This window comes from Festucalex cinctus, chromosome 10, assembly GCF_051991245.1.
Source record: "Festucalex cinctus isolate MCC-2025b chromosome 10, RoL_Fcin_1.0, whole genome shotgun sequence".
In the NCBI taxonomy this organism is placed as follows: Eukaryota; Metazoa; Chordata; class Actinopteri; order Syngnathiformes; family Syngnathidae; genus Festucalex; species Festucalex cinctus.
This window is the reverse complement of record NC_135420.1, coordinates 29,839,724-29,863,757: the sequence shown is the minus strand read 5'-3', so window position 1 is coordinate 29,863,757 and position 24,034 is coordinate 29,839,724. Positions and strand designations below refer to the sequence as shown.

Sequence of the window (24,034 nt, the reverse complement as noted above, 5' to 3'; positions counted from 1 at the left end):
TATTGTAATTATTTATTTTATTATCTGTTCTTATTGCTTCTGGACATGTAAATGTCCTAGAGGGAGCCGTCCCAAAGGGATCAATAAAGTCAAGTCAAGTCTAAGTGGGGTCTTTTTCGGCACGTTTCGTTCTACGTTGCAGGAACTCAACACGCGCGTTGGCAGTCCTGCATGTGGAAGACCAGACGGACGTCCGGATTCTTCGTCCTGGGGCGTCTTCAAACTAAGTTGCTCATGCTGACCTGGGGCCCGAAGCGAGCAGCTCGGGCCCCGTTCGGGTCCCCCGTCCTCACATCGCGTCGGTCGGGCGGCCGCAAGCGAGCGCAGCTTCCGTTCGCCAAAGTGACGATACGACGTCCGCCTTTCACGCAATCACGCCAAGTCTTGTCAAAATACACGCATGTTGATTGGGGCGCGGCCAGTGCAGACGCTTACTATCAATCTGCAAAACTTTTTTTTTTTTTTGCCAGACTGAACCGTAAGCCATTGGCGGAAAATGTGCACACTCGGCGAAAGGTGGGCGTCGTCATTGATGGGAAGTGACAATGAGCGCAAGTGGCCAGCTGTGTCGTACGGATGTAACGAGAACGGCGAGATTGTCATATCGCAATATTTAAAGCGGCGCATCTGTTCAAAAAAATCAGGTTGCAACAACAAAACAAAAACAAAAAAGGTTCTTGGACGAGTGAACGAACGAGCGGGCAGCACTTTTGACGTCTTTTTTTTTTTATTGAGTTAAACAAGCAAGACCTGTAACGTGTGGGCGTGGTCAAACAAAAAGCAAAGAGAGCAAAAAGTGCGGCTTCTACTTGTGCCCCTTGCCGGTCTTGAAGGACACCTGCAGGACTTTGTCGCCCAGCCGGTACCCGTTGAGGTTGTGGATGGCCACGGCCGCCTCCTCGTAGTTGCTCATGGTGACGAAGCCGAAGCCTTTGCCCTTGTTGCTGTTGACGTCTCGGATCACCTTGACGTTGCTGACGGCGCCGAAGGGGCCGAAGAGCTGCCACAGCATGGCCTCGTCCGCCTCCTGGCCCAGGTTGTAGATGAAGATGCACCAACCCGACGCGCCTCCCGACGCCCCGCCCCCTCCTCCTCCTCCGCCGCCGCCGCCCATGTGCTCCACGCTCATGGGCGAGAACCTGCGACATGGTCAACGTCGGCGGCCATTGGTGGGGGGGAAGAGAAAACAAAAAAAAAAAAAGGACAAAAAGAGGCCAGCCGGACCCGACTGGCGTTACCTGAAGCGCTGCGCCTGGTGGTGCACGGGCCCGGCGAAGCGTCGCGATTGGCCGTGGTACATTTGGGACATGAGCTGCGAGTTGCGGGCCTGGTTGGGATTGGCGGCAAACTTGACGGTGATGGGCTCGGTGCCGGCGGGGGGCACGTGCCCGTTCAGCTGCTTGATGGCGTCCTCCGCCTCGGCCCGCTTGTCAAAGCGGATGAAGGCCACGCCCCTCGACAGACCTGCACCAGCACCAGCACGAGCGTGAGCGGGATGGGCGGGACGGGACGGACGGGACGGGACGGGACGGACGTGCGTACCTGAGGCCTGGTCCACCAGCACGCGGGAATTGATGATGTGTCCGAAGGACGCAAACATGTCCTCCAGCTCCTGCTGGCCGAGCGTGCGCGGCAGGCCGCTAATGTACAAGTTGGCGTCCTTGATGGTGTCCGAGCTGGGACGCGCGTACGACACCTGCGGTGGGAAAAATGCCAAACGCGTCAACGGGACGCACGGACAAAATCCAGCGGCAGCATTTACTTGGCCAACGTGTCACATGACGCGAAAAAAAACAACAAACAAAAACAAAAACAAAAGCCAACTTGCTTGTAAGAAATCAATAAAAGACATTAATAGTAAGACTTGAGATCAAATCAAAGAATCGGCTAATCCAAAAAACAAAACAAAAACAAAAAAAAAGTCAGGCACAGTAATTAGAGATGACAATTGTTTGTTGCAAAAAAAAAATCGAAAGAAAAGCAAAGACAAGTCAAAATCAACAACAATGTGGAGAACCTTGTGGCCGCTCTGAGAAAGAGCGCCCCCTACAGAGTGAAAGTGGAACTTTACCTTGATGGTTTTAGACTGAAGCCTCAGGCCGTTGAGGGAACTGATTGCCCTCTCGGCATCACTAGCGTTAACAAAGTTAACAAAGCCGTAACCTAAACTGTTGCCTAGAAAACAAAGCAAAACAACAAAAGAAAAAACAACAACAAAATGACAGAGGTCAACAAAAGTGCACAAATGACCTTTCACCTGCTGTCAGATGAAAAACAAAATCATTGACAGTTCAGTCAACAAACATCGTTTTAGGAAAAAATCAAATAAAAAAAAAGGGCTCAACAATTACGCAAAAGCAGACGCTTGACATTTGCAATTTTCAAGCTCACTTTCAAATTCATAGTTCAACGATAATTTGACAATATTGGACAAAAAAAGTTGTCAATCTGAAGTTACTTCACACAACATTTCTCAACATCATCGATGTTTTTTTCTAAATGACGTCCAAGCTATAGAGGATGTTTTCAGTGATTTGGGAGCATATTTGTGTCCCAACTCTTTACTGCCCACTGACCAGAACGTGTAACACGATGATGATGTCATTTAGCAGCGACAAGCCAAATGCGGGCAATGGCGGGCGGGGAAACATCTTGTGGGACTGATTCATCTTTGAGATGAAAACAACAAAGACTTGCTGTGGCCAGCAGATGGCAGCACTCCCTCTTATGGATGAGGGCACTGCATGTGACAAGTGTCAAGTACAAGCATGTCTGTTTTAGTTGTCATGTGAAATCAACTTCAAAAGGGCGTCAGTGGGAAAAAAAAAAAAGAAGACAATTTCAATGGAAAAATACAAACAATGACATCAGGAATGTGTGTATGCAGGCATGCCACAAAATTCTTCACTAAATCGTGTGCATATAGTTGGTGAAGTTTGTCAAAATCCTTTTTTATGCTGGCGATTGCTTTGAAAATGCATTTGAACATTTTCACAGCTGATATTTGAGGAAGCAGCAAAAATGGATGTCTTGCACCAAAGTGGCTGTTGCCGTCAAATCGATGGCGTTTGGACAAAAAGATTCTTTTCGGCTTCAAAAGCAACAAGTCGTGTTGCGCTGACGACGACGACGACGTGGAAAGCAGATTTTGGATTTTGGACGGCATGAAATTGACTGTTTGTGTGTTGTGACACGAAAGCACAATATTGGCTGCGCCTTCAAACATTCCAAATTGCCTTTTGGTTTTTTCATTGAAAAAGTGAGATGAGAAAAGGTGATTTCATAGATTTCTGCTAATCATTTGATGAACTTTCTCCACAATGAGGGCAAAGTTGTCCAATTGGATTTGCTTGCGTACAATCTGTCCTTCCCACGGACGCCGAGCGGCTACAGCTGGCGCTTTTTGCTCATACTGGTGTCGGTCTGGAAAAACAAAACGTGCCTTCCAACCAACCAACATCCCCACTGAACATTTGCAACAATATTGTTGTGATCCATCTTTGCACTTTTCTGACCGCTATAGAGTTAAGCAATCATTGACGGGAAAAGAAACGTTTCAGACAAAATGGCCTCAAGATTTCGTGAGCCAGAAGGCTCCTAAAAAGCTTGCACGGCAGCCGTCAGCCTGCTCCAAAGACCCACAAAATTTCACCTTTTGGCAAACGTCTTGCAAATGCGATGAATGGTTGAGCCCGACCGAGTCGCGTGTCAACTTGACCTTCACACAAATTCAACTTGCAAACAAACACATTGCAACACCAGTTCCCCCCCCCCAAAAAAACTCAACAACAGTCGGCGGGAAAACCAAACAAAATGGCCGCCCATACAGCATTTCAAAAGGGAACCGGTTATGAAAATGAACAAAAAAATAAATAAACAACAAGACAAAATGTCTGATTGGAAAATCCCAAATGAAAAACAGGAGCTCTTATCTCAAACAATTCTTCCATGGAAAGGCCACACACACTTGTGGCGAGTGCCTCGTCGCTCCCGCTCGTTTGCCTGGGTGGGGTTGGCTGGCGCTTGCGGGGGTCCTCGCTTCACCATGCTATGACCGGCGGCAAGAATATACGGCAGGCGCCAGTTTGGACGCTCGTTTGGAAATTTGCCGGCCGGATGGAGCAACGATGTGCACATTCTTCCCATACGAACGACCTCATGCACACCGAAAGATGACTTGGAAAGAACATTTTCAACAGATGACGCACAAATGGGGCCTCGTGTGGAGCACAAGTTTGCCGGCAGGCAACGGAAAATCAACAAATGCCAAATTCCATCAATAAAATACATTTAAAAAACAAGATTCCAAATTGATGGGAATATTTTTATGCAGGGATCTTAAAAAAATAAAAAAATAAAAATTACCAGCACCAAAGGGGTTGGAGTTATAATATATATATATATATATATATATATATATATATGAAATGCCTGACTGATTTGTAGCGCATGAAAATAAAAGTTCAACATTTCAAATCAGAAAACGAGATTTGGAAGCAAAGTCAAGAAGTGCATTTTGCGTTCTTCCACGAAAGAGCGTAACAAGATTTCCAAAACGACCACCATAAGGATGGGAAAAAAAGTTTTCAGCCTGGATTGGCAAACATCGACACGCTGCCGACAGCCACCTTTTCAATCTTGATCCGTTTCTATGATTCATGCCGAGAATGAAGACGATTATTCGCAAGTGGCGAGCAAAAGCGGCGCTGAAGGCCGAACGCGCTACGAGCGCACGCAATTGGCGCCATTTGACAGTCGATTGACATTTGCAAGCCACAAAAGGAGCAAAAGTGGCCACGCCTCCGAAGACACAAACTCGTTAATAAGGCTCAGTATCCTTTCCAATTCCCTCAACTCAGTTACACTTCCATTTTTTCTCAATTCACATTCATGATGGAATATCAAGTCTTCGTCAATATCAAGGAATTGATAAACAAATCCGCAAACATTCAATTCATTCCAAATTTCATTTTGCCAAGGACGTAAGTGGCTCAATGACTTTGTTATAATCACTCAAGTGTTACACAAACATCTGCAAAAGCAAGGACCAGATGAAAATATTTTAGAAATGAATAAGATTCAAAAAAAATTTTAAAGTACAATAAGTCTTTCAGGAATATAAGAAAAAAAATACTTTGAAATTCCTGTGAACAGTAAATGTTAGCAATACAGCAGAACAAAAAATCAATAAAATTAATGGGAAAAGGAGATTAAAATAATTGATTTATGGTTTTATGAAAGGAAATTAGGCTAAAAATGAATAAATAAAAAATCAAATCAATGCAGAATGGCTTATTTGACTTTTCGGCGTTTTGCCGCAATTAGCGCAAATGCGGCGAGCAGGAAAACTTGGATTGGCGAATGTCGCCGCGCTTCCCGATCGTTCCGACCGCACACATCGCAAAGGCAACTTTCATGGCAACCAGCCAACTTGTTGCCGGGCTGCCAGCATTCCTCCCTCCATTTGACAACCGATTTCACGTTCGGCCCATCAACCAAATCGGACTTTTTTTTTTTCCAAAAGACGACCATTCGCAATTTCAATTGTACCCATCGCGTTTCAACTCCTTGGCGAGGGACAGCACCATCAAACGAGGACCCGCGCGCGCATCGCGGACACCAAGACGACGGCAAAGCAAACGGCAACGTACCCGCCACTTTGTCCCGAATCAGCTTGGCCGACTCCACCTCGCCCACGTTGCTGAACAGGTTGCGCAGTTCGTCCTGGTTCATGCTTTGCGGCAGGTAGTTGACGATCAGGTTGGTTCTGGCGTTGTCGTCCTCGGACGCGGCGGCGTGCTCGCCGTAGCCGTTGTCGTACATCTCCTGCGGGCGCAGAGCCGGCACGTCAGCCGGCGTGTCCGCGTGACGGGCAAACAACAAGTCACCTTTCCTCCGGCGGCGGCTGCTGCTGCTGCTGCTGCTGCTTGAGCTTCTCGGACTTCCTTCTGGGACGCCTGCACCTCGCACACCTGAAACACGTCAGTCGGTCGGGTTAGACGCTCGGCCGCCCGCCGACGCAATCGGCCACTTCGCGCCATCTGTCTCACCTTCAAGTACCTGACGTGTCCTCGTCTCAGCGCCATGCGATCAACCGACCGACGGATGCAAGTCTGTCAGTCCGTTCGTCCCTGTAACGCAGTCACATGACCGAGCGACGTCACATGACCGAGCGACGTCACACTCCCTCCATCCACCGCAATAGCGTCCCAGCACAGTTAACATGGCCGAGTTTTCCATTTACGTTTGAGAAAAGATGAAGAAGGCTGCAAAAAGGACTGCAGTTGGGCGCTGAACGAGGCCACATGAGCTACTCGGACCTATTCCAACATGAGCAAATGGTGAAAATATTGAAAGCTTTTGCAAACGATTTGTTCAAATGCACGAGCCAGTCACTCATCGTCCCAGTGTAGTGCAGACGGAAACTTTTCAATGAAGACGACGCAACGTCTTTTGGCTGCTGTCGTAGCCCATATGGAACAAGATCGTTTTGACGTTATTTTTAAAGCAATGTCGTCTCACATTCATTATGGCGACTTTCGGTTTCCGCCGTTTACAATTGCCACAGTGTTCAAGTTGTTTTTTTTTGGAAACGGCAAATCTTCAAGTAGCTTCCAGTGCCACACACAATGTTGTATGAATGATGCGAATGTTTGCTTGCTTGTGGTCGGAAGGGCCGTTGGTTGGCGAACACTCGCAGCCAGCCACGCTTCCGTCGGTGTGCCTGGCCCAGGGCAACTGTGGCTACTTGACCTAGTTTACCGTCAACAAATGTGAATGTGAATAATGTATCCCCTGGGAGAGTTTGGAGTGGGCGCCAACACGAAAGCGCCAGCCACATAACGCTGATCAATTAGTAGTAATGTCGTTTTGTTTTTTGCAACGTCGTGCTAAAAAGGACTGCTAACAAAATCCCTCACACGAACCGTTGATAGCTTTTCAACACGAGTGCTACACCGACGAGGCCAATCTACTAGCAAGCCGAACGAAAAGCCAAACGGACGCATTTGGCATTCGGGAGACGCGAACATTTGTTGGGCTTCGTGTGATGGCGGGCCACGAGCTAGCAGCTAACGTTAGCCTCGGCGCAAACAAAGAAAATGGTGGCGGGAAGAGGCAGCGACAAATTCTTACCTCAAACGACGAAAGGATGACAAAGCGAATTCTTTCTGCCGCGTAAACACAAGTCACAACAAGTCTCCGAGGAAATTCCACTTCAGCCCGAGCGCAAACTCAAGCTCAAGCTTACAGGCGCCTTGCAAATCGTCGCCCACAAACAAAGTCACGACGAAAAAATGAGTGCGCAATGCCGCAGGTTTTTTTTTTTTTTTTCCTCCCTTCTTCTTCGTCGCCCTCGTTTTTTTCTTCTTCTGTCTTTTGGCGGTTGGCAAACAACTTTTGGTGCATTACCACCACCTTCGGAACTGGAGCATAGATCTGGCCAATCCTAATTCACAACCTTCTATTTAATTATATTCTTTCCAAAAAATGAAATGAAAAGAGTCATTTAAAACTGACCTTACAGGAACTAGTCTGTCAAGAGTCCTTTTTATTCAAAGCTACTCATTCTGGCGCGTAAGCAACCTTTGTGCGCAAAAGCGCCCCCATGTGGTGATTGCATTATGCATTATTGGGGGAGCTATCGACAAATTGTTGTTTATCGCGTGTGCTGTAATCTGTTTGGCACAATTCAAAAGATGAGTGTTGGTCTGATGTTTGAATATATATATAGCAGCTGCCCTCAATCGTCCAACTTTTGAATGAATGTTTTGAATGGTCTTGTTCCGTTTGCTTTGTTTTGTGTCTTCAGAAAGGACGCGTCAATAATTTGTTCTTGTTCTAATTTGTTATTTTTCCCATTGTGAGAGACGAATGATCGTCCTGCAAATGAATGCACATTCGACTGCACTCGTCTCGGGCGTCCGGCTGCATTTCATTCGTCTTTGTTTCGCTTTGAAGCAAGACACGGCGATCCAATGGCAAACGTAGCGCGACATCACAAACGTGCACAAACACAAATAACTTTGATCTGGATTTTACTTTGAAACAGATTTACGATTGATTGGAGGCTGCCAAAATAAGATTTGGAGTGCATGTGTGAAACGTAGATCATGGAACCCCCCCCCCCGTTTGCGTGTTCTCGTCACCCGGGCAACTTGGTTGGCGTTGCTTGTGAATGAAAACGGAAGTGACGCCACAGCCCCGCGAACAGCGAGAGAGTCAAGATGGCGGCCCCTTTGGAAGTGGTGGTGAGCAGCGACGCGAGTTCTCAGCTCTGGAACGTGTCCGTGTTCGACGTGCACAGCGGCTCCAGCCTGCTGTCCTACCGCGGCGGCAACAGCTCGGCCCGGACGCTTTGCCTCCTCAACGGCCAGTACCTGCTGTCCGCGCAGCTGGCCAAGAACTTCATCAACGTCTGGGAGATCCACCGGAAGGTGAGTGAACGCGTGCGGGGCACGGGCACGGGCACGCGCACCATCCATCGCGTCAGCTACCATTTGCTACTATTGATTGGTTGTTGTTTTTTTTGCTGCTTTTGCTTCTCCTCGGAGCCTTTCCTCGGCATTCGCATACGGGCAAAAAACGCTTCATCAAAGAAACTGCAATAGACAGTCAGTCACCAAAATTCACTTGCACATCTCTAATCTCGCCCACATATTCAATTGAATTTTGCATTGGACAAATATGAAGCCGTTTCCTCAGTAAACTGTCGTGAGCGCCTCGTCCATCAAATCCGAACACTTGACATTTCCCAAGATTAATGTGGGACATCAGACATGCACATGAATTTTGGCTGTCGTTTCCTAACATGAAGCGACGTTAAGATCTTCTCTGAAAGTCTATAAAAAGGGTCAACGGCTTTAAAGTCCAAAAGAGTGTTTTGATATTTTCAGACATCGAAGTGGGCTCGAGATTTGCATGTGCGTTTGAGCGCTGGTACTTTTCTGACGTGAAGCTTTTTTGACATGAAATAGTTTGAACAGTTGCAAAGCCATTTTGTCAAAATTGTGAAGTTGTCAGCAATTCGACGTCCTGGAAAGTATCCAAAAGTGGAAACGCACAACACAAGCGTGTTGTGTTTTGGACTTCCTGTGTTGTTGTTTTGGACTTCCTGTGTTGTTGTTTTGACTTCCTGTGTCGTTGTTTTGACTTCCTGTGTTGTTGGTTTGACTTCCTGTGCGGCCTTCCAGGAGCAGCTTCAGCAGAAGATCGTGTGTCCGGGCGTGGTCACGTGCATCAGCGCCTCAGCAGACGGCGTTTTCTTGGCGGCCGGCGTGGCCGAAGCCGTTTATTTGTGGGAGGTGAGTTGCCGCGGTCGCAGTCGGCGTCCTCGCACGACGTTGACCAGCTTGGCGCTGCTCTCCCATTGGCCAGGTGTCCACGGGCAAGCTGTTGTCCGTGGTTACTCGTCACTACCAGGACGTCACCTGCGTCAAGTTCACCGACGACGGCAGCCATTTTGTCTCTGGCGGGAAGGACAGCGTGGTTCTGGTGTGGAGTCTCAGCAGGTAGTTGTCCTCGGCTGACGAGTCCAAACCAGAGTCTCCGCCCGCCTTTGACTCCAATCTGGTGTGTGCGTGGCGCAGTGTGATCCAGGTGGACTTGAGCCACGCCCCCGAACCCCGCCACATCCTGTCTCGGCACTCGCTGCCAATCACTGACCTCCACTGTGGCATGATGGGAGCTCAGGCCCGAGTCGCCACCGCGTCCTTGGACCAAACAGTCAAGGTCAGACCGAGGTCATCATTTCAAGGCCGTCTTGTCCGCAACCTTCAAGCCTGCTTTGTGCGTGTGTGTGTAGCTGTGGGAGGTGTCTTCAGGCGAGCTCCTCCTCTCAGTTCTCTTTGATGCAGAAATCATGTCCGTGACCCTTGACCCTTGCGAACACTTCCTGTTCTGTGGCGCCAGCGACGGGAACATCTTCCAGGTGCCTCTGTGCAATCAGGTCAGTCAGTCAGTCAGTCAGTCGGATATTTGGTTGAGCCCATCCGAGCAGAGGTCATTGTGGGGTCGGGGGGCATTTGGACCAATGTTTGACGCGGCACTCGATTGGCCCGCGGCTGCGTGCTGCCTATTATTTGAGGAAGTGTGGCCCAAGTGAGCAACGTGCATTTTTTGTGGTCGGCGGCGGCAGGGCGCGGCGGCGGCGGCGGCTGAGAAATCGTTGCAGTGCGACGCTGATGGCAAGCGGACGTTCAAAGGCCACAGGTCAGCAAACATTTTTTGGCGGGATTAAGTTGCGGTGGTGATGCGTGTGCTTCTTGACCCCGCCCCCTGCAGGAAGATGGTCACCTGCCTGTCCGTGTCCATGGACGGGACGCTCCTGGTGTCGGGATCGCACGACGAGTCGGTGCGAGTGTGGGACGTCCAAAGCAAACAGTGCGTCCGTTGCTTCGCCCACAAAGGTGCCCCGTCCCGTCCGTCCGCACCCAACAATCGCTCACGGCTCTTTTCACTTTGGCGCACAATGGCAAGATCTCGGTAGGCTGAACGTCGCGAGAGACGGGTCGGGATCGGACCCGATCGCTGATTGGCTGCCGACAGCGACGTTTCCCAAATTTGCCCAATTGATAGCGCGTGAGCCAGTTGTTGCCGGCGCCGAGGAAGACGTTTGTGTGCGATTGCCGGCGGTTTTGTGTTCAGGTCCGGTGACAAACGCCACCATCGCGGTGGCTCCCGCCAACATGTTCCTCCCCGACTCGCGACCCTCCGTCCCCCTGCCGCGCTTCAGCCGCCACCAGCTGGAGAGCGACGGCGAACAGTCGGGCGACGTGTGCGTCCGCCTCGGACTCCACGCTCAGGTACGTTGGCGCGCTTCGAACCACACTTGGGATCTGGCGCCCACATAACAGATCCATTTCGTTTGGGGGGGGTTCCCCCAACCCAACCCCGTGCTGGCATCAAGCCGGCCGACTTGCCTGCAAATCACCCCACTTTTTGCCTTGTGCTGCCGGCAGGAGGAGGAGCCGGCCTACCTGCAGAAAGCCGACAGGTTGAGTTGCTTGTTGAACCGCGTGAGCGAGCAGGTGAGCGAGCGAGCGAGCGAGCGAGCAGATTGTCGGAGGCGAACGCGCTTTTCACGACTTGTCCTTTGTCCGTCCCAAGTTGCTTGTGGGCGACGGCGGCGACTACGGCAAAGCGCGCGTGGCCGAGCTGGAGGAGGAAGTTCAAACGCTGAAGAAAGTCAACAAAGATCTGTACGACTTCTCCAGCCAGCTGCTGACCAAAGCCACGTGAAGCCGATTCCCGTCTACTTGATTGCAGCCAATAAAAATGTCGTCGCTTTGCACTTCTTGTCGCTTGACTCTCGTTTGCGTTCTTCTGGCCGGGCCGGGGCTCGACCTCCGTTTTCAAAACAATGAGCTCGTTTTCATTTCAATGCTCTCAAACTCCAGTCCTGCATGCTTTCCATGTTTCCCTCCTGATTGATCAGCAAGCTCTGCCGCAACCTGATAATGATCCTCATTATGTGATTCAGCTGTGTTTGAGGAGAGAAACCTCCAACACGTGCAGGACTGGAGTTTGAGACCTGTGCTCTAAGCCATCGTTTTCATCGTCAAGACGCAAGATGTTTTTTTAGATATGAGCGCTTGCGAACGGCAACGTGGTCGGGGTGGGCCTACGTTTGTTTGTCCTGGCCACGCCTCTTCACGCTCAGGTTTTATGGTGGGCACGATTCAAAGATTTCTTTTTGACAATTGAAAGTGAAAAGGTTGAGAAAGTTTAATGACAAAAAGTTGCGTCCATCCGGCCGACTTTCACGCCAGCGCGGGCGGGATGCGGCGCCACAAACCTCCGCACAAGCAATTTTTGATCCATCGTTGCTCCCACTGCTTCATGGCGTTGCTTTTGTTGGGCGAACGAAGCATGGTCACGCAGCCGCACCTGCAACGACACGGCGGCAAATGAGCGGCGGCGGCAGCGGCGGCCATTTTGCCGGCCGGACGAGACTCGCCTGGTGCAGGCCTTGCTCTCCTCGGTGGGACACACGCCCATGTGGACGCATCGCAGGTTGTCCGTCCTCTGGCAGCCGGCCATCCTGTCGCGCGCAAAGTCACGATGCATCATGGGATACGCGCCGGCGAAGGATGAGCCATTTTGGCTGCGCTTACCTGCCGGCGTCGGGCGCGGCCGTTTTGCCAAACTGCAACCTGATGGGCTGCTTGCCCTGCAGCTTGACGATGACACCGTCGTTGACGGGCAGCCAATCCATGGCGGGCACCAGCAGCTGACTGGGCAGCAGGCAGCACTCGTCAATCAGGCTCTCGTCGGGGTCCTGGGGGGGCGCGTCCTCCCGGCCTGCCGCATGCACACGCAAGGCGCCTTTTGAAAAGGACTTTTGTTTCAAACGAGCCAACATTGATGCAAAAAACCATTTGGTCTTTGGCGTGACCGGCAACGTTTCTGCCACGTGACCCCGCCGCCGCTCAGGCTGCAGCTCGCATGCCCTTTTTTTGTTTGTTTTTGAATACAATCAATGCTGCCATCGGATGACAGTTTTGCAGCTTGAAAAAGCAAAGACAACAATTGTGCGTCCAAATGACATTGGTGAGTTTGACGGCGGGCGGCCGGCCGGTCGTTCCTTACAGCAAAGCCAGAGTTTGGTGAGCAGGCGGAAGAGCAGCTGCAAGCTGTCCTGGCTGTCGGAGGTGGCGGTGAAGGTGGGAAGGCAGCCGGGCTTGAGCAGACCCCAGATCCGGATCATCACCAGCATTTCGCGTAACATCCCCAGGGAGGCGCCGTCGCGCATGAAACCGAAGCCGGGCCGCACCACCGAGCCCTGGACAGGAGCGCGAGCCAGACGGTTGGCCGAAAGCGGGAAAGCGGCCGGCTTGGTCTCACCTGGTTGGGGAGATTGGCCAGCAGGTAGAGGACAAAGTCGCCCAGCCACTGGATGAGCTGCTGCAGAGACTGCAGCGGGTCCCCGTCCAGCACAAACTCCTCCGTCTTCAGGTTGATCATCACCTTGTCGATGTCTGCACGCGCGACAGGAACAGGAACAGGAACACGGACAGGAACATGGCGAAACCCGCCCGCGCGCGCCGTCGCCGTCTCACCCGAGTCCATGTTCTTGGCGCAGATCTCGCTCAGGCGGTCTCCGGGACTTTTGTCGGGCGTGTTGAGGACGTGCGGCCTGAGGAGCGACTTGAGGGTGGAGCTGATGGCGATGAGCAGCAATTTGGCGTGGAAGTCGCAGGCTCGCGCCGCCGTGGCCGTCGACAGCTTGCACAGCGACGCCTTGACCGCCACGATGCGCGTGGCCAGGACCTGCGGCGACACGGGCGCGGTCACGCCGGCGTTGGCCCATGGCGGGCGGCCGGCGTTACCTGCTGCAGGGCCTGGTTCTGCCTCATGTACTCCTCGTGCAGTTTGTCCACCAGGTTGTGGACCATGCCGGGCTGCACGTGCAGGAGGACGTCCCACCAGTCGTAGCCCGTCACCATGCAGTACTCCAGCAGGAACAGCAGGTGGCGCAGCGTGGTGTTCATCTCCAGCACTTGGCCCATGGACGGCGACACTCGCAGCATGTGCAGCTGCAAAAAGCACCACAGGTCAAAGGTCGAGCCCGCTCGGGTCCCACGCCGGACCTCCGGCAAAAGCAAGCCGCCCATTGGAGCGTTTCCGCAACGGCACAAAAAACACTTTGCGCTTTTCATCCATTTCCAATTTGATTTCATTTTCACTGCCGTTTTGTTCTCATCAGTCTTCATTTTTGTGACTTTGAAGATTGTCTGTTGTGTTCAAATCTGTTCAACTTGCGCTTCGTCAGTTACCTTGCCGTGATTGTCGACTCCGGCCAGGGCCAGCGAGGTCCAGGAGAACTGCAAGGCCTTAAAATGGAGGGCGGGCGCTCCGGTTCTTTGCCGCTTGACGGCCGACTCGTCTCCCGGCCGCTGGCCCGGCCCGCCGGCGCCGGCGGAGCCGTAGAAGACGCCCATGGTGTGGAGGGACAGGCGGTGGAGGATCTGGATGGTGCCGTCGTGGAAGGCCAGAGCCAGACCTGAAACCGGTTCACATTTTGCTCGGACCATTATTACAGTCGCAGAAATAAATACGTTTTACCGTTATTCTTACAGGCGTAAAAAAATAAATACAAATCACAATAGCATTCTTTGAAAATGCATATTTTTAACAACAATAAATCTTTGGGAAAAAAAAGTTGCTGCCTTTTAAAACCAATACAGCAGACTCGGAGACATAAACGGCTCGTATGCTCTTCAAATCGGGCATTGGAAACCTACCATGTAGAACGAGTGAGCAGTACGTGCCCCCTCTTTCAAAAAATCATCTTTTTCTTTCATCTTTCATCTGCAGTTCAGTTTGCAGCCAAATGCCAAGATAAGTTTCTTGGGAGTGGCAAGATGGCGGCTATTTATAATAAGCTATTTCATGGTGACGTTACAAAAGCACGGCTGAGCATGAAAGCGGTTGATTGAATGGACGGCGGGCGGCCTTACCCAGTCCGGGGCAGAACTTGGTGTCCGACGCCACCTTGAGGTCGGTGTTGGAGATGGAAATGGGCAGTTTGGGAAGGGCGACGGCCGAAACCCTCTCCAGGTCGTTGGTGGTGGTCAGGATCCTCCACTTGAGGATGGTAGGTTGCTTCTCGCCCACTGCAATGTGACCAGCGTCAGGCCGGGTCAAAGGTCGCACGGGCCTTCGGGACTCACCGACGGGCGAGCGATGCTGGAAGATGTTGTTGACGGGGAGCCCCTCCTTCCTCAGCGACCAACACTCCACGATGCTGCCGCTCTGATTGGACGCGCACAGCAGAACCTGAAGCACAATCGCACAAAATCACCAGGCAAGCATTTCAAGCTTGATTGGGCCAATTGCTGACGGGCCTTTTCTTCTTCTTAGCGGCAAATGTGGAGGAAACGTCTGCTGAATGCTAAAAGTCAAATCTTCGTCGTGACTCGAATGACGTGAATTGAGCTTGCAAAAAACAAACAAACAAACAAGCGCACATTTTGCGCTCGTTCCTATTTCGCCGCAACTTGCGGCCGAGCCTCCTTAATACTTTACCGAGGAATCGGATCGTGGCCCGGTATGGGCAGATCCTCAAAATCAGGTGACTCGGACGCAAAAGAATGTGATCGGGACATCCCTCGAAGCGTCGCCATGGCGACAGGCTGCTAAACGAGCGGCTGGGTAGGATTTGCACGCACGAGCGGAAATGCCACCTGAGGATGGACCGACCTGCTCAGAGTTCTCCCGGGTCAGGAACTTGAGGTGGGTGACGGCCGGGTACTTGTCTCGCCTCAGCGGGTCGGTGGTGCAGCGCAGGAACAAGGAGGGCAGCAGTTCCGTGTCGATGCGGCACTTCTCGCTCACCACGCTCACCACCACCTGAAAAGGCACACGAGCGAGCGGACGTGAGCGCGCGCGGAGCGCTCGCCGTCGGCGCGTCACCTTGTAAAACTGGACCGGCGAAGCGCTGCTGCCGTCGGTGGCGGCCACCACGATGTTGCCGCCGCCGGTGAAGGCGATGTCGGCCAGCGCCACGCGTCCTCGCAGGCGACACAGACTCTCGCTGGCCGTCAGGAGGGCGCCGCCGGGTTTGAGCAGCGACACGGTCACCAGGCCGCTCACCGTCACCGCCAGCCAGCCCTCCATGGGCTTGCCGCCAAACAGGGTCAACGAGGGCGAGAACTTGACCCGGGAGAACTTCTCGCCAAAGTTGGTGGAGCCCGACTGCAAGCAAACAGGCGGCGGGCGTTTGATTGGGTGACCACGGCGACGGCGACGGCAGCCGGGGCGGGCCAGGTACCATCTCCACGTGCAGAGCCAGTTTGACGCCGTTGTGCAGCCAACTGAGCGCCACGACGGGATCTCCCTCCACGCAACTGCTCAGAAGACTTTCCCAGCTGTTGACCAGGTGCTCCGACATGGACCAGCACTTGATGTGCCCGTCGCCGTCCGCCGACAGCAACCTGGAGCCTGCCGAGCGAAGAGAGAGCCGTTCAAAGGCCTTTTTCAGGCTCGCGCCTTTTGGCCAATCGGCCGCCGCTCCGATTATCGGCGCCGATATTTGACATTTTGACACTTAGCGGCCTTTTTCCAAAATGTGCCGGGGAACAAGCCCAGGGACCGATTTACCAACTGAAATGTTCGGGTGACTTCCAAAGGGTTGCTGCTGCTTGTTTTGTTTTTGAAGTGAAAAAAAAATAAAAAATAGAGATCAAAGTGGTTTTAGATTGACCTTTTATCGGTCATCAGATTTCTTAAAAAGGCAGACAGCGATCTTCAGCAAAACGCCCAATATCGGCAGCGCTAATCGGCCCATTCCCACTTTCTTGTTTGTCACCTGACTGGTCCCACTCCAGACAGGAAATGACCTCAGCGTGGCCCGAGCTGATGGAGTACACGTCCCAGGGATGCTCCGTGTCCATGATGTGGATCATGTGACTGACATCTGAAACATGTCAAGCAATCACAAAGATTGGACGGACGGACGCTCCGAGCCTCCCAACTGGCTGAGAGGAAGGCCGTCGGTACCTGGCTCGCCGCCGCCATCGTCCTCGTTCTTTAGGTCGGCGGTGAAGGCCACCAGGTTTCTACAGGACCAGGAGCAGACCAGGGGGACGGAGGGGCAGTGGGTGCTCTTGGGCCGCCTTTCCCACTCGCATACGTACGCCAGGTCCATGCTGACAGACAGCAGCAACAAGCAAAAGCACAAACTCTTTTCATTGGAGTCTCAGCAAAAACAAAGCACTCGTTTTGACAATGCAACATTTAGCACCAGTTGAAAACATTGACGCTGTTGCTGTTGTTTTTGTCTCCTTTGAAAGGGCAAGGATTCCACACGATGCCAGTCAGACGGTTGCGCTCATAAGTTGACATTCCCTTTTGGGAATCCAAGAGCAGAAAATGAAAAGCCTGCTACAGATTGCTTTTAGGTGCTTCTACTCTACTGGCAGGTAAAGAAGCTCGTCTCCACCTGTTGAGTCGAAGCCAAATTTTTTCAAGGTTTTTACTTTTTGGATTCCCTATTCCTGACACTGGATGTGTACGTCATGGGTTCTCATCCCGTTCTGGAGTCTGTTTTGTTTTGTTTTGTTTTTTTACCGACTATTTCTTTATGCTTTGGAGGGTTATGGTTAGATTTAGGCTAGTAATGCCAATGGCAGCCTATTTTCGGTGGCAAAACAAAATGACAAGTTGGTGAAAAGACGCAAAAGGGGACGAAGTGATCGTCAGCCACGCCCAGTCCGGCGATTGACCAATCACTGGCTGTTCACCACAAAATAGCGCTCGCAAAAATATCCACCGCCAACAGTCAAGGCGAAAGTGAAAAAAAAAAAAAAGGTGGCACTTCTGAAAGACTTTCAACAAGATGTGGAATTTTGCGAGGTGGAATTTTGTTCATTCACAGACCACAAGTGTTGTTTTGCTTGCAATTAAATGTCTTCAATCCACACCGTCCAATCTGCCCACAAAGTTGAAAACGTCTCGATAAAATGCACAATGACGGACAAATTGATGAAGGAGAAGAAATCATATTGAAATTACGCCGAAGAGATCCACGCTAACGCATCGCTCGTTCATTCATTCATTCATTGGGCCAACTTACTCGGATTTCGGCGTCGTTGTTTACAAAACACGTTCCTCCCTTTCGATCAGTACCTGGTGAATAGAATAAACGAATGTTATTCATTCAACTTAATAACCACAACTAGTCACGACGATAAAAGGTAATCACAAGTCTGAATGCAAGAACAAAGTGCTAAGGACCCCAACACCCACATTGGTGTCCTTTGATGCGCCTGAAGGGATTTGCAATTAATTCGTTGATTGATGATTCGGTACTTTGTAGACGCACAAGCGTATTCTAATTTTGATATGAATCTGGAATAATAATGGACACGCAGTACATAACAGTATGCAGATTGAAATAATGGTATAATTTAAGGAATGACCAAATACATATAATATTTGCTTTAAAATCATAATGATTCACTGGTGCTGAAACGTAATTTGAGTAAATGTGTGTCTCCAACGGGACCCTTAACCTCATTTTGTTGCTATCTCGGCGCGTAGGACGTCGAGTTTGGGACTCCTCATTTTGGAGTTTCCGGTGATTACACGTACTTCCGGTTTGTAGCTTTAGCCGTCACTTGAGTTCGCCGCTCAAACTTTTGCTGGAACTTTGGCGTCTCGAATGCGGTTCGAGTGTATCCGAACATTCACGGCGGCTTCTCGGGAGTTTGGCTCGACTTGTTACCGCCGCTACGTGCGGAGAATAACAGCGAAGCTAAGAGAAGCTGCGACTGCTAGCCGACTAGCTCGCGTTTGACGGAATCCGCCCGCCCGCTTCCGTCTTCCGTCTTTCGTCTTTCGTCTTTCGTCTTTCGTTTCGGTGAAAGCGTCCAGGAGAAATCTCCAGCATGGGCTCCAATGGCCGCTGTCAATAACAGGTACGTTGCTGCTGCTTCTGCAGCTGCAGCTGCTGTTGCTTTTGTTGCTGTCGGGTGTTGTTGTTATTCGGAGGAGCTCGCTTGAAGAGGAGAAAAGCTCCCGCTGTGGGACGATGAGGAGCCAGGCCCGAATTGGTTGCACCATCATCTGTCCTCAGGTTGAAATCCAAACTTTGCAGGAAAGGAAAACAAGCACTTGCAGGTGTCATGTGATTGGTTGTCACTCAAGACCAACTGACTGCTTTGTGGGAATTGGCGTGGCCAGTTGTCGTGCTCGCGTCAACTCGTCTTGTACTGTTGTACTGTTGTACTGTTGTACTGTTTGTACTGTTTGTACTGTGTGTGTGTTGTAGACCGAGCGAAGACGAGAAGAGCGCAACTTGAAGCCATGCTAACCTAGAATCGGCTGCAGCTACATTTGACCTCTGCCATCGAGAGACCATGTCTGAGAACCAGGCCAACAACAACAACGTGCCGCCCAACAACAACAACAACAACGTCCCGCCCAACAGGATTCGGAACCCCAACATCAACCAGAACCCCCTCATCAATGTTCGAGACCGCCTCTTCCACGCGCTCTTCTTCAAGATGGCCGTCACTTACGCCCGCCTCTTCCCGCCCTCGTTCAGGAGGGTCTTTGAGTTCTTCGTGCTGCTCAAGGTGACCTTACTCCACCTTTTCACCTTCATCTCACACGAAAACAAAAAATCGGGACAATCCGCTCTGTTCACTTTGCTTCCTTCTCATGCGAGTGTCAGGGAAGACTATCGATACTCGAATATGGATGCTGTCTCGTTTTTATTTCTAAATATGGTTACTATTGTGAGCACAGCCGTATCGTTGAAATGTTGCAAATGTTTTTGGCGGTGGTGGTCAGGCGCTCTTCGTCCTCTTCATCCTGGCCTACATCCACATCGCCTTCTCTCGCTCGCCCATCGACTGCCTGGAGGGAGTGAGGGAGCGCTGGCCTCGCGACGGCATCCTGCGCGTGGAGATCCAGAGGAACTCCAGCCGCCCGCCCGTCTTCCTGCAGTTCTACGACTTGCAGCGGGAGGACGAGGACGAGGAGGAGGGCGGAGGAGAAGGCGGAGCCATCGCCGGCCTCAGTCTGGCGGCGCTGCAAGAGGAAGAGGAGGACGAAGACGAGGAGATGATGCTGGACACGTTTGACAACAGCTCGGTGCAGGTGAGGACGAGTTGAGGTGCAAATGCTTGCTCCAAATAGGATCGGACTCATTGAGACATTTTCAGCAGTGCAAAGTCAATATTTTGTTTAGAATTCATCTGGTAACTTCATTAATTTTCATGTACAATTAATACCTTTCAAAAGTTGTTGTTGTTTTTTTAACTTGCTGTCGACTGATGATGACATCACCTGTGCTGAGGAAGTAGGTCACGACCAATCGTGGCTCAGTTTACCGACCAACCCCAGAAAGCGTCGTTACCAACTTCCTCAGCACAGGTGATGTCATCATCAGTCGCCAGCAAGTAGAAAAATGACTTTTTAAAAGTCTTTATCGTACTTGAAAAATAATTCATTCTGGACAAAATCTGAACTTTTCACAGCTGAAATGATTCAGTCAGTCAAGTATCGCTTGGATTCTTTAATCGAACCGTATTAAGTCACACATTTGGACGGTCTCACCACTGGCTTTCATTTCATTTCATTGAAATACATTTGATTGGCTGATTTTTATTTTTAATTTTTCCCCCATGCGTTTATTCCATTTTCGCCAGAAAACTGACGACTTCATCATTCTTACAATGGATGAAATGTGATTGTGCTTTCTTTTGTGTACAAATTTGGCATTGAGGCGATGTCGCGCGAAGAGCAAAAGGCAACAAGTTATTTGAGGCATCGTTTGTATTGCGTTGAAATCAATCACCCGCAAAACTTTAGTTTTGTTTCGCCGTCAGTTTGAACTGGACGTGGAACCTCGTCTGAAGGCGCCGGCGGCCGTGGGACGAGCGCCAGCGGGTGAGGGAGGAGCGGGAGGCGGGGCCAATGACAGCCAGGACCTCTCCTTCAGTCACGCGGCCAAAGGTAGGCGGCGGCCTAACGGGAATCTCCGCCTGCGCTCACCGCCGCCGTCGCTTTGCTTGTCCAGCTTGGCCTCAGGAGGAGTACATGGTGGAGTACTCGCTGGAGTACGGCTTCCTGCGCCTGTCCCAGAGCACGCGCCACAGACTCAACATCCCCGTCATGGTGGTCACGCTGGGTGAGACGCCGGCGGCGACGGGCGCAAGTCAGCCCGCCGGACGCTAAACGCCGCTTTGCCTTCCAGATCCCACCAAGGACGCGTGCTTCGGCGACGGCTTCAGTCGCTTCCTGCTGGACGAGTTTCTGGGCTACGACGACATCCTCATGTCCAGCGTCAAGGCGCTGGCCGAGAACGAGGAGAACAAAGGTGACGGCCGCTCATCTGACCCGACCTCAAGGTCGCGGGACCACCGCTAACCGTGACGCCGATGTGTCAAGGCTTCCTCAGGAACGTGGTCTCCGGGGAACATTACCGCTTTGTCAGCATGTGGATGGCCCGAACGTCCTACCTGGCTGCGTTTGTCATCATGGTCATCTTCGTGAGTCCAGCACCCACCGAGCGAGCCATCCGATCGCGTCCGCTTCCGTTCCAAACACAACAATATCGTACAGCACGCCGCCTTTCTTTTTCTTTTTTCCGGTCCCAAAATCCCACTTGGACCAGCTCCAAGATTGTTTTTGTCTGTCACTTGACGTTTGTGCTCTTTTCTTTTTTCTTTTTTTTTCAGACTCTGTCGGTGTCCATGCTGCTCCGATATTCTCACCACCAGATCTTCGTCTTCATTGGTCAGTTGCTCAACATGGAATATAACGCGCGCACGCGATGGAACTGCTCAATATTGAAAAAAAGGCGATATAGTTGTTGAATATTGCAATAATTCACATCTACCGAAATGAAATGACGTTATCGTCCAATAGAACAATCACGTTTTTTTTTCAAATGAGCAAGATCAATATGTTAACTAATTGTATTTGGAATTGATTTGTATATGACAATTGTAATTGTGCATTGTTGAACAATTAGATGACAAGAATTGAATTAAGTGCTGACAATCTTCCTTTGTCGTCAGTGCGATCGAGCAAAAAGTGACTTTGTTAGTTTGTTTGAACGCTAATGTTCATTTTTGACAATTTGTCAAATGGAAAGAGTTGAAGAGTTCATGCTTGTGCTGTGCCCGCCCTGGCCACTGGGAGGCAGTATAAAGCCATCAACAACCTTTGTCAACATTACTCTGTCCAAACGACATCCAATAATGGCCGAGAAATGTTAGCAAATGCCAGTGATATCGTTTGAATTGAGTTTTAGAATTGTTTAGTTAAGGATGTAGCTGATTTCAGCAGATGTTGGAGATGTTTGTTCATTTATTTTTTATTTGAAGATGCTGATGATACGGTTGCGAAAATCGCTCGACAGTTGTTCTTGCATGCTAATGCTAACCATTAGCAAGCTTTAGCATCAAGCTGATGAGCAATTGTCAAAAAGTAAATCGGCGTTTGTTTGTTTTCAATGCGTGTGATAGATTTTCAAAAGGTGGTTGTCGCTCGTATCTCAAGTCGGTCCGTCTTCCAATTGTCTGGTACTGAAGTCAACGAGTGAAACTTTTGGTTTGTTTTCTTCTCTCAGTGGACCTCCTTCAGATGTTGGAGATGAACATGACCATCGCCTTCCCGGCGGCCCCCCTGCTCACCGTCATCCTCGCCCTCGTCGGTGAGTTGACTCGCTCTTGACCTCTGACCTCAACCACAGCAAACACATTGCGTAAGCCCCTCCCATTTCTTGAAGACGCTCACCCCAGAAAGTCCAAATCTCATCCACTTATTTTGGAGAAAGAAGAAATTGATAAGAAACAAAAACCAATATTGAACTCGATATGCTTGACATTCGGTCGTTATTCCAAAAAAGATTTCATCAGCGCAATTTGACACTTGATTGCTAACTTTGGAACGTCGATTGCTTCCCAACCTTCCACGAAAAGCAAGTTGGGACGTACGCAAGTACACGAAAGAAAATCTGTTTCTGCACGGACGGGTCGGAATGGTCCCGCAAGTCAGGTGGCTTTGCTGATGTCACTTCCTGTGTTCAGGCATGGAGGCCATCATGTCGGAATTTTTCAACGACACCACCACGGCCTTTTACATCATCCTCATCGTGTGGTTGGCCGACCAGTACGACGCCATCTGCTGTCACACCAACACCAGCAAGCGACACTGGCTCAGGTGAGCGAGCCCCGCCCAGCCGAAACATAACCCCGCCCCCCGTCCGGCCCCTTCTCAGCCTGTTGTTGTCGTCTTTCAGGTTCTTCTATTTGTATCACTTTGCCTTCTATGCATATCATTACCGCTTCAACGGCCAGTACAGCAGCCTGGCGCTGGTCACTTCCTGGCTCTTCATCCAGGTCAGTCCACACCTGCCTCGCTCGATGGGGCGGGGCCTGCGTCCATGTCAAACGCACCTTCTAGGCTGAAATTTTGACCGGCGACCCATGTTGAGCTCTTAACAGACAGACAGACAGAAGGCTGCTTTTTTGACGACACACCAGATTGGCACATTCGGTTGAAAGGAAACAAACAGCCGCCGGCTTGTGCGGATGATTGCAAACGCTTTTGGTGCAAAATGGTCTTTTGTGCAAAAGCATCGGCCCCGCCCACTCGAGCCAAGCCGAGTGCACGCGCGTTTTCCGGGTAAGGCGGCCGGCGTAAGTCAGCGTTTTCTCTTTTGCCAGCACTCCATGATTTACTTCTTCCACCACTACGAGCTGCCGGCCATCTTGCAGCAGATCCGCATCCAGGAGATGCTCCTGCACAACCAGCAGCAGGCGGGCCAGGCCAACCAGACGGCGCTGCAGGACACGCTCAACAACAACAACAACAACGACGACGGAGGCGCCGGGCCGCCGGCGGAGCCCGCTGCCGCTTCCGCCGCCGCTTCCGCCGCCGCCGCCGCCGCCCGGCTCGCTCCCGCCTCCGCCGAGCTTCTCCAGCCGCCGCCCGAAAGTCCGCCGTCGTCCTCGGCCGCCGGCGAGGTGCGATCGGAGCTCAACTGGGTGGCGCAGACGGCCGCCATCATCACGGAAGCGCTGGCGTCCTCCGGCCAGGAGGGGGCGGTGGCCGACTTGTGGATGGGAGAAGGGGGGGCCGGCGCAGAAAGCCAGCCTTCGCTCGGCACGGACGCGGCCGATCCCTCCCGAACGGACTGCAGCGTGCAGCCAAGCTCCTCCCACTCGTCCTGAGGCGCTCGCTCGCCAAGCATCCCAAATCTGATCGGTTCCATCATCATCATCATCATCATCAATAATAAACTGACGCTCACGTGATGTCGTATGTTCAATGATGATGGGACGTGCTTTTATTTTCAACTTGTATGCCTTAGCGACTGGAGTGGGCGTGGCCACTGCCCACCTGTCCCATGTATTGCAAGAGGACTTTTGTTGGTTTCCCACCAAATGACGTCACAAGATGCTGTCAGTCACGTGTATTGATTGAAACAAACTTGACTCAACTCAAACGACGTGTTGTCTTTTTTTTTTTTCACACCTCACCTTTCTAAATCACGCACGTGACGTCACCAGATCAT

At 51.2% G+C, this 24,034-nt stretch overlaps 4 protein-coding genes across 11 annotated transcripts; 2 read left to right on the top strand and 2 right to left on the bottom strand.

Annotated features, from left to right (window-relative positions):
* Positions 1 to 704: 704 nt before the first annotated feature.
* On the bottom strand, positions 705 to 7,898 carry LOC144027273 (ELAV-like protein 1). 2 transcript variants are annotated; one of them, XM_077534671.1, is made up of 8 exons: positions 7,135 to 7,890; positions 6,051 to 6,131; positions 5,889 to 5,972; positions 5,652 to 5,826; positions 2,072 to 2,175; positions 1,543 to 1,696; positions 1,239 to 1,464; positions 705 to 1,139 (listed from the first exon to the last, which is right to left on the bottom strand). In XM_077534671.1, exons 2-8 carry the CDS (start codon positions 6,084 to 6,086, stop codon positions 806 to 808), a joined length of 1,113 nt encoding a protein of 370 aa, XP_077390797.1. In that variant the 5' UTR covers positions 6,087 to 6,131; positions 7,135 to 7,890; the 3' UTR covers positions 705 to 805. The 2 variants fall into 2 exon arrangements, with proteins under 2 accessions (XP_077390797.1, XP_077390796.1); XM_077534670.1 differs by having other exon boundaries at positions 1,239 to 1,696; positions 7,135 to 7,898.
* Positions 7,899 to 8,113: 215 nt separating this feature from the next.
* On the top strand, positions 8,114 to 12,013 carry wdr18 (WD repeat domain 18). 2 transcript variants are annotated; one of them, XM_077534668.1, is made up of 10 exons: positions 8,114 to 8,435; positions 9,192 to 9,302; positions 9,376 to 9,509; positions 9,588 to 9,729; positions 9,803 to 9,946; positions 10,136 to 10,209; positions 10,282 to 10,482; positions 10,645 to 10,802; positions 10,959 to 11,027; positions 11,107 to 12,013. In XM_077534668.1, the coding sequence occupies exons 1-10, from the start codon at positions 8,226 to 8,228 to the stop codon at positions 11,361 to 11,363; spliced, it is 1,500 nt and encodes a 499-aa protein (XP_077390794.1). In that variant the 5' UTR covers positions 8,114 to 8,225; the 3' UTR covers positions 11,364 to 12,013. The 2 variants fall into 2 exon arrangements, with proteins under 2 accessions (XP_077390794.1, XP_077390795.1); XM_077534669.1 differs by having other exon boundaries at positions 8,118 to 8,435; positions 10,282 to 10,406; positions 11,107 to 11,290.
* med16 (mediator complex subunit 16) lies at positions 11,700 to 18,611 on the bottom strand. 6 transcript variants are annotated; one of them, XM_077534666.1, is made up of 16 exons: positions 17,576 to 17,737; positions 16,501 to 16,649; positions 16,310 to 16,417; positions 15,773 to 15,942; positions 15,415 to 15,696; positions 15,202 to 15,351; positions 14,673 to 14,778; positions 14,460 to 14,615; positions 13,776 to 14,002; positions 13,329 to 13,535; positions 13,059 to 13,269; positions 12,844 to 12,977; positions 12,589 to 12,781; positions 12,114 to 12,300; positions 11,957 to 12,040; positions 11,700 to 11,886 (listed from the first exon to the last, which is right to left on the bottom strand). In XM_077534666.1, exons 2-16 carry the CDS (start codon positions 16,646 to 16,648, stop codon positions 11,760 to 11,762), a joined length of 2,490 nt encoding a protein of 829 aa, XP_077390792.1. In that variant the 5' UTR covers position 16,649; positions 17,576 to 17,737; the 3' UTR covers positions 11,700 to 11,759. The 6 variants fall into 6 exon arrangements, with proteins under 6 accessions (XP_077390792.1, XP_077390787.1, XP_077390786.1 ...); XM_077534661.1 differs by adding an exon at positions 18,015 to 18,611 and having other exon boundaries at positions 12,844 to 13,269; positions 15,202 to 15,696; positions 17,576 to 17,628; XM_077534660.1 differs by adding an exon at positions 18,094 to 18,611 and having other exon boundaries at positions 12,844 to 13,269; positions 15,202 to 15,696; positions 17,576 to 17,628.
* tmem259 (transmembrane protein 259) lies at positions 17,719 to 23,959 on the top strand. The gene is made up of 12 exons (XM_077534667.1): positions 17,719 to 18,419; positions 18,773 to 19,079; positions 19,297 to 19,605; positions 20,337 to 20,463; positions 20,528 to 20,638; positions 20,705 to 20,827; positions 20,899 to 20,999; positions 21,189 to 21,246; positions 22,085 to 22,168; positions 22,545 to 22,677; positions 22,757 to 22,856; positions 23,184 to 23,959. The coding sequence occupies exons 2-12, from the start codon at positions 18,861 to 18,863 to the stop codon at positions 23,688 to 23,690; spliced, it is 1,872 nt and encodes a 623-aa protein (XP_077390793.1). The 5' UTR covers positions 17,719 to 18,419; positions 18,773 to 18,860; the 3' UTR covers positions 23,691 to 23,959.
* Positions 23,960 to 24,034: the final 75 nt, after the last annotated feature.

Excerpts from the sequence above, each read along its gene's own strand:
- LOC144027273 (XM_077534670.1), bottom strand. The coding sequence starts at position 6,086 with ATGGCGCTGAGACGAGGACACGTCAGGTACTTGAAG. Across the intron at positions 5,827-5,888 it reads CAGCCGCCGCCGGAGGAAAG|GAGATGTACGACAACGGCTA; the intron begins GTGACTTGTTGT and ends CTGCGCCCGCAG. Across the intron at positions 1,140-1,238 it reads CACCAGGCGCAGCGCTTCAG|GTTCTCGCCCATGAGCGTGG; the intron begins GTAACGCCAGTC and ends ACCATGTCGCAG.
- wdr18 (XM_077534668.1), top strand. The coding sequence starts at position 8,226 with ATGGCGGCCCCTTTGGAAGTGGTGGTGAGCAGCGACGCGAGTTCTCAG. Across the intron at positions 9,303-9,375 it reads AAGCCGTTTATTTGTGGGAG|GTGTCCACGGGCAAGCTGTT; the intron begins GTGAGTTGCCGC and ends CCCATTGGCCAG. Across the intron at positions 9,730-9,802 it reads CCTTGGACCAAACAGTCAAG|CTGTGGGAGGTGTCTTCAGG; the intron begins GTCAGACCGAGG and ends GTGTGTGTGTAG.
- med16 (XM_077534661.1), bottom strand. The coding sequence starts at position 16,648 with ATGGACCTGGCGTACGTATGCGAGTGGGAAAGGCGGCCCAAGAGCACC. Across the intron at positions 15,943-16,309 it reads TCTGGAGTGGGACCAGTCAG|GCTCCAGGTTGCTGTCGGCG; the intron begins GTGACAAACAAG and ends TTCGCTCGGCAG. Across the intron at positions 13,536-13,775 it reads GAGTCGACAATCACGGCAAG|CTGCACATGCTGCGAGTGTC; the intron begins GTAACTGACGAA and ends TGCTTTTTGCAG.
- tmem259 (XM_077534667.1), top strand. The coding sequence starts at position 18,861 with ATGTCTGAGAACCAGGCCAACAACAACAACGTGCCGCCCAACAACAAC. Across the intron at positions 19,606-20,336 it reads TTGACAACAGCTCGGTGCAG|TTTGAACTGGACGTGGAACC; the intron begins GTGAGGACGAGT and ends TTTCGCCGTCAG. Across the intron at positions 20,639-20,704 it reads CGTCATGGTGGTCACGCTGG|ATCCCACCAAGGACGCGTGC; the intron begins GTGAGACGCCGG and ends TTTGCCTTCCAG.